Below are 14,546 nucleotides of genomic sequence, written 5' to 3' on the forward strand. Positions count from 1 at the left end.
TCCAGTAGAAAATTTTATTTTCATTGCTTTTCACGAGAAGGCAAACACAACTTACAACATTGTCAAAGGCAGATTTCCAAACTCAGCAAGTTTACGTACCAGCCCCGAACAGTAAAGCGTAAGCAGCATTTGGGATCACAGGGTAAAAACACAACAACAGACCCAAAAGTCAAATGTTAAGCTGAATTTCATTTCGGATACTTACCAATCAAGAATTCTCAATGACACGGAATAAAAATAGCTACCAGTACTGGGGCACAACTGAACAGCACCGGGGACGGGGGGGCTCGGGTCCTAACCTGAAGGCCACACAAACATCACCCACTGGGGCTTGTGCACAAAGGCCTGCCCCTCGGCACATGGGGCAGGCCCCACTCCGGCCATGGGGACCTCTGCCCAGCAGAGCCAAACACCACTGGGGAGGTTAAAGATGGCACGAAGGAAGCAAGAGAAACACACATCCAGCCTCTGCCGGCCTGTGCTCGCCGCTACCACTATGCGCTCCATGCGGCAGGCACAGCTCAGGATGCCCTCTCGAAGGGGCAAGGCTACTGCATGTCCCCAAGGGCGGCTCCAATCACAAATCAAAACCCAAGACGCTGTGGGACAGGATGGCCACTTCAGAGCTTAGGGGGCAGGCAGGGGGAGAGACACACAAAGGGAGCTTAGTAGGGAATCTTCAAAATATTTTATTACAAAATACAGTACAGCGCTCATAGGATGTTTCCCAATGTTCTCGAACACATACACAGCTGAATGAAGAACGGCAAAATACGTGGCAGTCGCCCACAGGAATCTAACTTCTAGAATCATTTCAGTCCCCGTGGAGTCACAGAAGAAATCTGTAACAGGCAGTGGAACGGACAGACAGACAGTCATCGTGGCCGGCGGGGCTCCTGACTGCTGCTCGAGGACACTGTTTTCTCCAGGGCTTGAGTCCACATCCAGGGCTGACAACCTACCAAACACTGGGACCCGAATCCGTACAAAGACGAGGCAGAGTGGAGAGGAAACAACTCTGGACAACCCAGAAGTCTCCGGCCACTACTTCTTATTCCTGGGTTTTAGCTCTTCGGCTGCATTACGCAGGAAAATGTAATTTTTCTTTTGGGGATTATAAAATTCGTGTCCCTAAGGGGGGAGAAAAACACACACAACAATCTTATCATTAAAGAGTAAAAATCAGCATTTTGTGGGCACTTTGTATATGCCAAGTCCCGTGCTACGTACACAAAATAACGTATCTGGGAGAACAAAACAGGCCTATGGAGGGACAGAAAAGCCAAAATGGTAAACAAATTTAAACTCTGGTTTCAGAGGAAAGGTTAAGGACTTGGTGGAAATCTGTCTTCGGGGACCCACTCAGAGGCATGATCTCTTAGGCGTCTTCCGGAGCTAAGCCTGGTTAACCCTCCCCACCTCAATGCCTGTACAACCGCCGCAAGAGCAAGGCCTCCGGGGGGCGGACGAGCGGCTCCGACGTGAGGTTTCTTAGGAGAGGAGACGTCTGCTCCACGCCTTTCCGGGGCCAAGGGCAAGGGCCAGGACGAGCCGGCCCACACGGACCCAGAGAGAAGTGCAAGTACATGCGGTGGTCAGTGGGTCTGCCCTCCGTGGGGAGGCGGGAGGGGAGCCGGGCGAGTCTCGGGGAGCCTGGAAATCGGGACCAGGATGGACTAAGAGGGACCGTGAAGGGCGAACTCAGGCCTTCAAACATCATCCTCCAGGGAAGAGTAACAGCAGCCTCAGAAGCTCTAAGGGGCATCCGCAGGGACAGGACAGCGGAGGGGGCGGTGGGCACGGCAGAGCAGCGGGCACGTCAGGTGTCAGAGGACCGTCGCAGCCACCTCATACCTTTCATCCCCTGTAATCGCAATTTCAGGCCCAAGAGAACTGTCCTTAAACCAGGAACAGTGTGAAATTCGCAAAGCAACTCTTTTTAAGTGAAAAACATTACGACTTAAGTAACTCCAAGCGTAAGCGGACATTAACCGTCCGGACGGCTTCGTCCTGAGCAGTGCTCACAGCGACACACCTTCCTCTCCCAGCCCACTCCAGTTCGCCAGTGCCCACACCACGCAGCGCCCTAAGCGGCACCGGGCGGGGGGCAGGGAGGGGGGTGGGGCCTGGGCACGTGGACCAGGGCAGGCCCCGTGTGGAGAGCCAAGGTCCCGGCCACAGCCTGCTCCAGCCCCAGCTCGGCAGGACCGGACCGGGCATCCTTTGCAAAAACCGCACACGTGGCTGCCACAGACGGACGGACACACATGGCGCACCGGCCCCACGGACCGCCTGGCAGCGGGGCCACTCAACGCCGGGGCGGACGCCACAAACCCTACACGGGGTGAAAGCAGCCACGCCAGAGAGAGCACGTAGCGCGGGACTCTTCTGACATGAAGTTCTGGAAGACGCAAGCTCATCTACGATGACAGGAAGCAGGTTGAGGGTCGCGTGTGTCGGGGGCAGGATGACGGCAATACACATGGAAACTTCTGGGGGAGCTAAAACTGTTATCTTAAACAACAAGGTTATCTGGGCTGTGGCGGTGGTTTGCTGGGTACAGACAGACACTGAACGCGCCTACCGCGCATGAGCACTGCACCCCTGGGGCACCTCGGCAAAGCGGCTTCCAGAAACACCGCTCCGCTGCCCGGCCCTCATCAGCACAGCCCCGGCGGGAGGGGGCTCGGGTGCGGAGGCCGGGCAGGCAGGGGTACTGCCGCTAAAGCCACCAGACACGGCCGACCGCTCCGCTCTTCTGAGAAAGAGAGAACCAAAGGTGACGCCGAGACGCCCAGTGAGCGGAAAGTGACGGACTCAAAGGGGGACCCAGGAGAGGCGGCGAGCCTGGAGGCTAGAGCGCGCGCGGGCGGAGTCACAGGCCGTCACCTCCCGAGGGAAGGCGCTCCGGGCATGCGGCGCGTTCACACAGCCGGGGCGGGGATGCTGGGAGGGAAGTGGAGGGCGAGCTCGGGAACCAAGTCAGAGACTGAAGGGTCACTGGTTTGCGTTGGGAGAACCCCAAGACGAACCAGTCGGCTCAGAGCTGACAGGGAGGGGCGGCCCCCAGGAGGCAGCCGAAGGACCTAGCAGGTCTAGCAGGTGCCAACCCCGCTGCCGCGGTCGTCGGTCGGGGAGAACAAGGGTTCTCAGCAACAGCCCTGGCACGGCCGCAGGCGCCGGTGTGTCTGACAGACGGACGAGGAGCCGGTGGGCAGGCAGAGAAGGTGCTCGCAGGAGGAGAGAATGGAGGGGCGCCAGGGAGTGTGGGGCGGGAGGCAGGGCAGACGGGCACGTGAGCGGCTGAAAGGGAAAGACACTGAGGAGGGCAAAGCCTTTCTGGGTGAGGCCGGCGACCTCACCAGTCGGGAACCTGGGCAGCAAGGGCAGAGCAAGGAAAAATCTGGAAGGCTGCTGCGGAGAGGGGGTTGGGGGTGGCACGAGAAAAATGAACAAACGATCCAGGAGACCCAGCTGCTGAGAAGCTAACACGGGGGCTGTGAGCCAGCGGTCTGGAGCCCCAGTCCCGAGTCTGCTCCTCTTACCACCACGCTGGGAAGCCCCAAAAATGCAGCCACGACCCTGTCGGCCCCTAACCCCCTCTCCCAGATAATAAAAAAAGAAGCAATTTCTCCAGCGAAAGCCTCAAGACCTTACCCCACCGCGCCCCCTCACTCTCTGACCCCCACCCTGGGCCTCCCTGACGGACTCGGAGCCTCCCGGAGTCTCTCTGCTTCTGGCCTTACAATGACCAGACCCTTCCCAGGGGCAGGTTCCCAGGGAAAAGGCTCCACAGGTATGACTGAGTCCCCACACCTTGTGAGGAAGGCCGGCTATGTCCCTTTGCAGGGACGGGACGGTGACCTCGGCAGGTCCAGAGAAGAGTCACAACTCAAGCCCAGGCCTTCTGCGCCCGGCAGGCCTGGGGATGCTCACCTTTGACCAGTCGTAGCTGGAGGCGTAGGCGAATATGTTTCCGTTGTGATTGAAGCAGCAAGCCGCTATCGGCTGGTCTAGCTGTTCGGAAGTTTTTAGTTTCGTTCTGGCATCTTTGTCCCAAAAGCTGAATCTGCCATCCGACCCTACAGTGGCAAGCGTGCCGTGGACAGGATGGAACGCGATCCCATTTACCTACAAGGATTCACACGCACACGATGAGCAGTGGAGGAGGGAAGAGAAACCAGGTTGTACCGACACGCCTCCTGCTTCACTCTGGAAACAGAAGGCCGCCCGCGGAGCATGGAGAAACTAGCTGTGCTTCCGGAATCCACTGGCAGCCCAGAACCGAATCACGTTCCTTGTTATGAACACAAGGCAGCAGAAGTTAACAAGTATGTAGCCAGCCAGGACGCCAAGCAGTGGGCCTCAGGAAAGCGCCTTTTCTTTCTCAGTTTCAGCTAAGCGTCTGCGCGGCCGGGCAGTGCTCAGGAGAGGGAAGGCCCCCGAGGGAGCCGTCCGCTTGCACTCGGCAGCGGCACACAGACAGCAAAGATGGCCAACGTGTCACAAAAACAGAAAACCAGCATCTACAATGTAAGCCATCATTCTCTGCCCGTGAACACGCACGATGACAGTGGGAGCTTTCCTGGCCCGTAATGACTCAGCCACCCACCTCCAAGTCTAGTTTCTAAATCTCAAAGTTGAAGTTTCTAAAAACATACCGCATAGATGTCCTGAGGAGCTGAGGTATTGGTTCCGTTCGAGCGGTGACATTTGAAGGTAAAGTTATCTTTGGCGCTGAAAAGCAAAGGCTCAAATGAGCTTTCCATCCTGAAAAAGTCTCAAGTGAAAATTCACCAAGTGAACCGAGCCCACTTACGGATTTGGGGGGTTGATGTAGTGAATAGCAACCCTCCCCTCGATGCTTCCCAGGGCGAAACCAGTTGGCTTGTTCTGTTTGTCTTTAAAAATAGCCACACACCGATGCTATGATTTGAAAGAAAAAAAAAACACAGGACGTTATCACAAAGTAAGATACAAGACTTCATAACCAAGTGAAGGTACATAACGTCCACCTCATTTTTGGGTTTCAGAAGAACCAGAAACACATTATACAAATGTGGCACCTAATTTCTAGTTCTCTACCAAGCAGTATTTTCTACCTTTTGAGAAACTACCTGTACTCAGCCTTGAGACTTTACGAACAAACTGCAGAGCACACACTATGTCTGCCCCCGCTTGGCCTCCATCCCCACAAGGGCCCTGCCGTCCCCCCAGCAGCGCACATGCCCCCCGGAAGCCCGCCAGGTCCTATTCCAGAGCTGGCCCGATTCACAGCCCACCACTAACCAGGTGGACACCCTGCAGCAACTCGCCCGATGTTTCTGGGCCTCTGCTTCCCCCCATAGAGAAGGGAAACAGCATCTGCCCGGTGATCACAGGGAAACAAAGGTCACGTGGGACAGTGGACGTGGCCAGGACTTTCTAAACTGTGACCACACTACGCAGAAGCAACACGCTGCGCCTGACCTAACCTAGTCTCGGGACCCAGCCGCCAGGGGCAGAGGCCAGGGCCTGGGTGCTCACTCCCACCTTCCGGTCTGACAACCTGGACTCCTCCAGGGGACCACCCACCCCACCCAACCTGAAGTCTTCTCTTCCGTGAGGAGTTCAGGAAGCATGGGGGCAGGGTCAGAGCCTGGCCACAGAAGATGGAGAGAGAGAGCAGTTTCTGTTACTGCGACGCTTGCTAAAGCTCACAAGTTCCCTAAGTAAATGGAAAAAAACATGCTGCCTCTATTTCTATACTATTTGCTTTTTTGAACAACAGCCCATTACTTTTGTGAGTGGAAAAAACATTAATGAAAAGAGGCAAAAGCCTGTAAGTCACCAGGAACCATGACTGTGCCTCCCATGCTCAGCACAGAGACCAGGAACTGCACACCCCTGGGGGCACCGTTTACAAGAACACAACCACACAGTGGCCCTATGCAAACGCTGAGGCCCTGCCTCGGCAAATGAAAGGCCAGGATGCCTGGCGCAGGCAGCAAGAAGCGAAGGCAGTCACGCTAGGTTTTGTCAAGGAATCTGGGATTTACCCAAAGGGAAATGAGGAGTCGGTGCTGGGTTTTTAAGCACAGGCGTGGGAAAGTCAGATGTGCCATTGTAAGAGCTCCCTGACCCCTTCATGAGGAGCGGACCAAAGGAGGGCCAAGATCTAAGCTCTTAGTTACGCAAGGGACTCGGATTAGATGAGGCAGGAGGAAAGGAGCAAAATGAACAGATTCCAAAACACCCGCAGAGCAGAAGGGAACCTGGAGACCAGTGAGACAGGAGAAAAGGAGGGGAGCAGATCAAGGATGACTTCCAGATTTCCAGCTCAGACAAGAGCAGGCGGGGGTCCCGTCTCCTGAGATGCAGAGCACACGGGGAAGAGGCGGCTGAGGGCGGCAGGCAGGCGCAGGTTAAGGCTGTTTGTTCACTCAGCAAACATTTGCAGAAAACTTCTATGCATCGGCCCTGGTCCCAGGAGCTGGCGATGAGGCAACAAACAGAAATCCCTGCCTCCCCCGGATTTACATTCTAGCGGGCAACACGAGACAGGATATGTAAAACCTGTATGCATAGCTCTGTTAAGACATATATGTACACACACAGTCTTGGGGAAAGCAGCCAGGGAGAAGCCTGACGAGAGGTAACATCTCAAGACCTGCAGAAAGTGGTCCCAGGTTTGGTGTGAGATACTGCTGGGCTGAGATGCCGGGAGACATGCAAAGGAGCTGTCAGACCGTGGGTGTCCCTCTAGGGATCCCAGAGACGAGGTCTTTTGGGGATCTCGGTCCCCCGCCCACAAGGCATGCCTACATGACAGTAAGGACAGGGATGAGATTCTGCTTCAGTAGAGAAGGCGGCCGGCAAGGGCAGAGGCCTGGGGAACCCCAACATGCAGCGAGAACTGGCAAGGAAGACAAAGCAGCCACCAGAGAGGCAGAGGGTAAGAGGGGGGCAGTACGGAGGCCAGGGACAGGGTGTTTAAGAACAGGTAAGAACAGTGGTGAATGCTGCTCTGCTAAGCGAAGATGAGGGCTGCTCAGCGTCCACTGGAATTATGGATGAGGAAGCCATCGGTGGCCAAGGCAAAAAGAGTATCCGTGGAGTCATGGGGGCAGCAGCCTCAACGGAATCGGGTGAGAAAGGAGTGGGAAGTAAGGAAACCAAGAAAGCTCACGTGAGATGCTTCACTGCAAAGGAAAAGGGTCCAAGTGGCATCGGAGGGTGTAGGGCAAGAGTGTTTTCGAGAATGAATGAGACCGGAGCACTAGTCCGTGCTAGTGGTGCTGGGGGAGGGGGCGTTGGGGGAAGGTCAACCACAGAGCCCCACCACAACACGGGCTTTCACAGAGCACAGACCTCGCCTAACTGGCAGGAGTAAGGCAGGGAAAGACACGGGCGCAGGCAGACTCCTAGATTCCCCAGGAAGAAGACAAGCAGTTCCCCACCACGATGTTCTCTGAGTAGGAGCTGAGCTGATCTGCTGAGACAAAGGCTAGAGGAGGGAGAGCCTAGGAGTGAGAAGAGAGTGAAGAAAATCTAAGAGTCTGTGGCAGCGGGGAGACTGCAGGGAGAAGCCTGGTGGCGTGTTGGCCCCGCGAAGGCAGAGCTGAGGCTGGGCTCTAGGACCCGACGGAGCCCATCCGCGGAGGCCCACAGCTGTATACAGCAGCGAGATGACAGAGAAGTCAGGCTCCTCCAGGGCTGGACAGTATCTGCTCACAACATATGTGCGCCTGTATCCTTAAAATGACCCCTTCGAAAACACTTCTCGGTGTCGGAAAGCACATCGGTACTGCCCACATGGGCCCTGAACTGCATACGACACACAGTAAGCACGTGTTTCCTGACCGGACAGGTGACTCGCCTGATGCTTCAGTGGAGACTCTATCCTCCTGAACTCGGATGGTTGGTTCTCTAACTGGTAGACAATCAGTCCTCTCTCTGCAGTGGCCACCACGGCCATAGGGTAGATCTAGGGAACAGAGGAAAGCAAAGACATGTTTAAAACGAAGGAAAGTGTTATTTTCTTTTAATACCAAAATATCAGATCCGTGTTTTTAGACTCAGAAAAATAAGTCTGAGTTTTCTTAAGTTTAAAAATCCAATGATACCACAATACTCTTCATGAAAACCTAGGGCAATAATTATTTCAAAGTAAAACATGCATTTTTAAAAGCCTAATTTTTTTTATACAGGATTATTTTTATTATTTTATTTTTTTTAAGATTTTATTTATTTATTTGATAGAGAGAGAATGACAGGGGAGAAGATCAGAGGGAGAAGCAGACTCCTCATGGAGCTGGGAGCCCAATGCGGGACTCGATCCCGGGACTCCGGGATCATGACCTGAGCCGAAGCAGTCGCTCAACCAACTGAGCCACCCAGGCATCCCAACACAGGATTATTTTTAAAAAATACGGAGGAATAGAGAAGAAATGAAGAGCACCTACACCACCCTTCCAAAGACTGACTGCCATTAACATGCTGCGTTCTCCTCTGGGGCTCGTGTGAGCATCATGCACGCATATGTGCGCACGTCCACTCCTGTGTACTTTATACCCTCATGCGAGGCGTGTTGTGCAACAATACCAGCAGCTGCTGTCCAATATCCCCACAAATGAGCTCATTTAACCGCAGTGGTCTTGTTGGCTCATCAGGCCACATTCAAGCTTTCATTACATTATACAGAACAAAGACCATCTGCGTCTTTATTTTTCTCATGATAAATTCCTAAAAGTGGAATTACTGGCTGTTAGCACAAAACTAAGACTTAAAACCAAACTGGGGCACCCAGGTGGCTCAGATGGTTAGGCGTCTGCCTTCGGCTACAGTCGTGATCCCAGGGTCCTGGGATCGAGCCCCACAGTGGGCTCCCTGCTCAGTGGGGAGCCTGCTTCCCCCTCTCCGACTGCTGCTCCCCCTGCTTGGGTTCCCTCTCTCTCTCCCTGTCAAATGAATGGATAAAATCTTAAAAAAAAAAGACTTATAATCAAATAGAGAGAGAAAGTTCTTCAGTTTCTCTTCCACTCAGTCCCCAAAGATCCAACACCACACCACACAGTCGGTGCCCACTTTCCTACGTAACAGTGACTGTTATATACGCATGGTACGCGGCTCCCGAACATCTTCAAATAACAAATGACAAAAAAACTTGACAACCAGTATTTAGTATTTGGGGACAAATGCAGCACAAAAATCTCCCGATTTAAGGTAGCTGAGGAAATCGGAACTACATCTTCTGTGTATTCAATATTCAAGTTAGAGGGATTTTTAGATCACTCTCTAATGACAAGATATCACAAGGTAAAAAATCTGTTATTTCTCTTAAAAGGATAGATAGGAAGTTAGAAATTCCTTACCACATCGGCACAGTAACATCTTTCAGGGAGCTGCAAAACCATCATAGGATTTGATGATCGTGTATCCCAAAACTAAAATTAAAACAAAACAAAACAAAAAACACCCAGTAAGTGACCATTTCAGAGCTATGGTCCCAACAGTATAAGAATTCACGTCACTCCTGGCCAGGCCATGCAGCCCACCCTCACTGGTGTATCAAACCTTCAGAGTCTTGTCCCAGCTCCCGGTCATCACACAGCTGTAGTTGGGCGCTTTGATCCAGTGTATGGTCTTCACAGGGGCATCGTGCTTGCAAGAAGACAAAATCAAAACAGGTCAAGATAAATGTAACTACATGCTAAGCACCTTTAGTTCTGGAAACTCAAAGAGAAGGCACAAACTGAAATACTGAGGTCCTACCAAACACCAAAGGATATAAGCCCTTCCTAAAGACCGCTGACACTCAATTTCACCTAAGAACGTATAGCTACTTTCCATCCTGACAAACATTAATTTTATTTTACCTATAATGAGGGTAAAAGTAAGCCCCTCCCCAGGGAAATATTCAGAAATAACTAGGACAGTTTTATCTATTGACTCAGGTGGCGTGAATGAAGAGATCAAAGAGATGCTTCCAGCACACAGTCACACATACTGGGAGCCCAGAGTAAGCAAGGTCTTTCTGAAAATGGTTTTGGGTCAAGAGGTCCTTCCCAACCAGGTCGGACCCTTTGGGTCTTGCTTTTCTGAGCTTCATTACTTCCGCCCTTTGCGCCTGCTGCTCCTGGTAGACTAAAAGCTCCGGGGGGGTGTACCCCTATGGGCAGTGCCTGGCACGGAGCAGGCGTTCAATAAATAGTCGTCCAGTGGACCAGTGTCCAAATGCAGCTAGTAAAAGGCAAGCCACACATGGCTGTCAGAACGTCAAACACATGAATGTTGTGGCCCACCTGTAACATCTGTCTTTTACAGGCTTTGATGGCACTAACTCCTTAGGACGCCCCCCTCACCTACACACATACGGAAGACCCATGACAGACCACCTGTGAAACGCCAGTAGGAGTAAGAATGGTTATTACCTTCGTGTTACTCTGATGCTAAAGAGGTTTCTGGAAAGCTTAAGTCTAACTGATTTGGTAGAGTCAACTGCAGTTTTCTATACTAGAGAATTAGAATTTAAAATTCATCACCACCCCAGGCACCAGCCTTTCTGGAGCTCAGTGTTTATTACCTGTGCAATCTGTATTGCTTGATTGCTGTTGAGGTCCCACATTTTGGCAGTTTTATCACATGATGCTGTAAATACTTTGCTCCCATCCTAAAAGAAAAATCAAAAAAATCTGTCATTCTAGAAAAAAAAATATACAATTTCTATCTGTATGTTAGGTTGATCATCTTGAGGCAGGCTTTGTTTTGCAATTTTCATTTTTCTAGTTATTTGGGGGCCAGTGTATTATAAACTCCACTGTCATATACGAAACACATTTTTCGCTCTATTTCTTTATTACTGATTAATTTTTCTAAGAGATACCAAATTAACAGGATAAAAAAAAAAAAAAAAAACAAACAGCATAGGAAGTTATAAAGGGAAAATGAAGACTCCTGCCCCTGACCCACTCCTTTCTCAGGGGCCACTGACTTCCTTCCAAAAGTAGTTTTTGCAAATCCTGCATCACATATAGTACCGGGGGCCACCTACACAATTTTTTCTTGCTCTGGTTAACTCCAAGCCCCCCTTTTTTTTTTTTTAAAGATTTTATTTATTTATTTGTCAGAGTGAGTGAGCACAGGCAGAGTGGCAGGCAGAGGCAGAGGGAGAAGCAGGCTCCCTGCTGAGCAAGGAGCTCGATATGGGATTTGATCCCAGGACGCCAGGATCACGACCCAAGCCGAAGGCAGCTGCTCAACCAACTGAGCCACCCGGGTGTCCCAAGCCTTTTTTTTTTTTTTTTTTTTTTTAAAGATTTTTACTTACTCAACAGAGGAAGAGCAAGCACACAGCAGGCAAAGCAGCAGGCAGTGGAAAAGGGAGAGGCCAGCCCTCCGTCGAGAAGAAAGCCCAACCTGATGCTTGATGCCAGGACCCTGGGACTATGACCCAAGCCAAAGGCAGAAGCTTAACCGAGTCACCCAGGCACCCCAATTTCAAGCCTTTTTTTGATCTTAAGTTGCAAGAATGAAACAATGATCAGCTATAAACCCTGCACCCAGAATCACCAGTGGTGAACACTCTGCCGCAGTTAGAGCATCACTCTCTCTGCATACGCACATGCATCTACTATCAGCACGCGCTTGTTCGGCTACGTCTCTAATAGCATTCTAAAGTGCACACCATAAAACTACACTAATTTTCAATAGTCACTGGTCCTACGGAAACTATAGAACAGCTTAACAAATTAGCAATCATTGTGTAGTGGTCTTAAAAATATTTAAATATAAAACTCATAAACTGGTCATACATGAAGCAGCATAAGGTAATTTTTAGAAAGAGAAAAAACTAAATGGAAGTCTAGGCCAGTGGTTAGCAAATTTCTTCGGAAAGGGCCATCTACTGAGTATTTTAGTCTTTACAGGTCTCTGCTGCAACTCCATAACTATCATAATAGCTTGAAAGCAGCCACACACGTTACCTATATGAATGAGCGTGGCTGTGTGCCAATAAAACTTTATTTACAAAAATAGACACTGGGCCATATATCTGGCCCATGGGCTATAGTCTGCTGACCAGTGACCTAAATTATCTCATCTCTGGTTCCAAAGTTCAAAGATTTACTGCCATCCTTCCTTAGCAAAAATGTCTTCCCATAAAACTCACCAGTTCTCTAACTGAAAGAAAAGACAAAATCTGCTTTTTGATCAGGAGAGTTGTAAGGGTAACTCCATAAATCCTTAGAAGGATACCCATGTATGTCGTGGGCTACCCTGCGACTGAGCGACACACTGGCTCTTGATGTCATTATAAAATGCCCATCCTACCAGCTGCAGCTGGCACCACGGAGCAGCGGCATGCCTGATCCGAGGCCGTGCAGACAGGGAGGCTCATCAGTCAAAAGGCCAGGGCAGAGAAAGGGTATTTACAAGCGCTCTCCAGCCAGCTGCTCCCCGCCCCCCCGCCCCCCGCCTTGCTATGGCTACACAGCAAGCCATGTCCCTACAGCGCCCAAGAAATCATCTCCACCAAGTTTGGGTTTTATGCCTCAAAGGTATCTGGCTCTTTTGTGCTTCTGTGCTATTGTCACATGTGTAGCTTCCTCTCCCTACGGCTCTTCCCACCTCCCACACTAGCCCACTCCCCTTCCCGGAAGCCTTGAGGGAGGCGGTCCAGCACCTGGGCTCTGGAGCCAGGAAGGTCTGGGTCTGGGCCTAGACTCAGCCATTAACCACGTTCCCTCCGACAAGTCTGTCAACTAAGCCTGTGCTAGTCACTTTATGTAGATGCAGTCTCGCTGCCACAGAGTTCTACCATCTGCAGTTCTGTCTGTCTGTCCTGACAGATCAGGAGTTCCATGAATGTGGTATTTGTCCACTTTGCCTACTTCCCTTTTCACTATATCCCCAGGGCTTTAGCGCCCTAGGAGAGCCTGATAATTACTTCCCTAAATAAATGCCATCTGCTGTAATTATTATTACCTTCATTTTACAAAGGAGGAAACAAATACAGGGAGATTAAGTAACCTGACAAAGTCAAAATGCCAGGAAGCTGGAGCCCCAATCTGAACTTGCACCTGGGCTGGATGACACAAAGCCCAAAGAGTTACAGGCATGCGGCTCGCTTTTTTTTGTTTTTTTTTAAGATTTTTATTTATTTATTTGACAGACAGAGATCCCAAGTAGGCAGAGAGGCAGGCAGAGAGAGAAGGAAGCAGGCTCCCCACTGAGCAGAGAGCCCGATTCGGGCCTCGATCCCAGGACCCTGGGATCATGACCTGAGCCGAAGGCAGAGGCTTTAATCCACTGAGCCACCCAGGCACCCGGCTTGCTTCTCTTCTAAGATTCAGTTCAACTCGTCTCCTTGGTGAGGACTTCACAGCACCCCTCCCAAAATTCACAGCTGCTTTCTGTGTTCCCTACAAGCCAGCACCAGGACACCCCGCCCATCTCGGAGCTCTGCTCACTGAGCTAGAACTCCTCATCACCAAGTTGGATTCCTCCATTAGATGACACACAACTTGGAGAAAGGAAATAGGCTTTGTTTTTATAAATGCCAACAGCCACTCAGTAACGTGGGGGCAACAGCATTCCTATCACAGTTAATTGTACTTCTTATCCTACACTTTGTAACAAACTACATTCTGGTCCGTTATCCAGTCGTTAAAAAAAAGACCGGCAAAATCAGAAAGATTCTCAACCTACTCAAGTTGCTACTTTCCCACATATAAATTAAAAACAAGTTGTATCTGCAATAAATGCATCACTTTTCAAATTGTTTTCATAGATCTATTGTTAGTCTCATAATAACCCGATACGATAGGTCAAGCAAACATTTTTCAGATGATAAAAATGCTCGGAGAAGCCTATTATAGCTAATGATGAAAACAGGAGCCAATTCTAGGGGCACCTGGGTGGCTCAGTGGGTTAAGCTTCTGCCTTCAGCTCAGGTTGTGATCTCGGGGTCCTGGGATCGAGCCCCCCTTCGGGCTCTCTGCCTGGCAGGGAGCCTGCTTCCCCCTCTCTCTGCCTCTCTGCCAACTTGTGATCTCTGTCTGTCAAATAAATAAATAAATTCTAAACAAAACAAAACAAAAAAACAGGAGCCAATTCTGGCTCCTAAACCACCTCAAAACATAAGTAGGAAAATCATTTCTTAATTATAAATTAAATAAGATCACATAAATGAATGGTGTCATTTGAAAATGACAACATAAACTAAGAGGAGTCTGGCAATGTCTCACAAAGTTAAACATATACTCGACATAGGACACAGCAATCCCTCTAGGAGATATTCACCCAAGAGAAATGAAAACTTTTGTTTACAGAAAACCCAGCACATAACGGTTTATAACGGCGTTATTTGTAATGACCAAAATGGGAATCAGTCCAAACGTCCTTCTCCCGGTGGCTGGGCGAACAAACGGTGACACAGCCACACAACGGGCCACCGCTCAGCACAAAGGACGAACTACTGACAGAACGACCTGCGTGGGTCCCAGGTGCGCTCCCAGGGTGCAGAGCGAAAGAAGCCAGACGCCAAGGTGACGCGGTACAGGACTGTT

At 50.6% G+C, this 14,546-nt stretch overlaps 1 protein-coding gene across 1 annotated transcript in view; it reads right to left on the bottom strand.

Annotated features, from left to right (window-relative positions):
* The window catches only part of RAE1 (ribonucleic acid export 1), a 21,456-nt gene continuing 6,910 nt past the window's right edge, over positions 1 to 14,546 (bottom strand). The window contains exons 5-12 of the mRNA XM_080813900.1: positions 10,565 to 10,651; positions 9,556 to 9,642; positions 9,354 to 9,425; positions 7,859 to 7,966; positions 4,820 to 4,926; positions 4,662 to 4,737; positions 3,937 to 4,131; positions 1 to 1,131 (exon numbers count right to left, since the gene is read on the bottom strand). Coding sequence (XP_080670026.1) covers positions 1,045 to 1,131; positions 3,937 to 4,131; positions 4,662 to 4,737; positions 4,820 to 4,926; positions 7,859 to 7,966; positions 9,354 to 9,425; positions 9,556 to 9,642; positions 10,565 to 10,651 — 819 coding nt within the window. The 3' untranslated portion in view covers positions 1 to 1,044. The remainder of the gene's footprint in view (positions 1,132 to 3,936; positions 4,132 to 4,661; positions 4,738 to 4,819; positions 4,927 to 7,858; positions 7,967 to 9,353; positions 9,426 to 9,555; positions 9,643 to 10,564; positions 10,652 to 14,546) is intronic.

The sequence above is a fragment of the Martes martes genome (assembly GCF_963455335.1).
Source record: "Martes martes genome assembly, chromosome: 9".
NCBI classification, from domain to species: Eukaryota; Metazoa; Chordata; class Mammalia; order Carnivora; family Mustelidae; genus Martes; species Martes martes.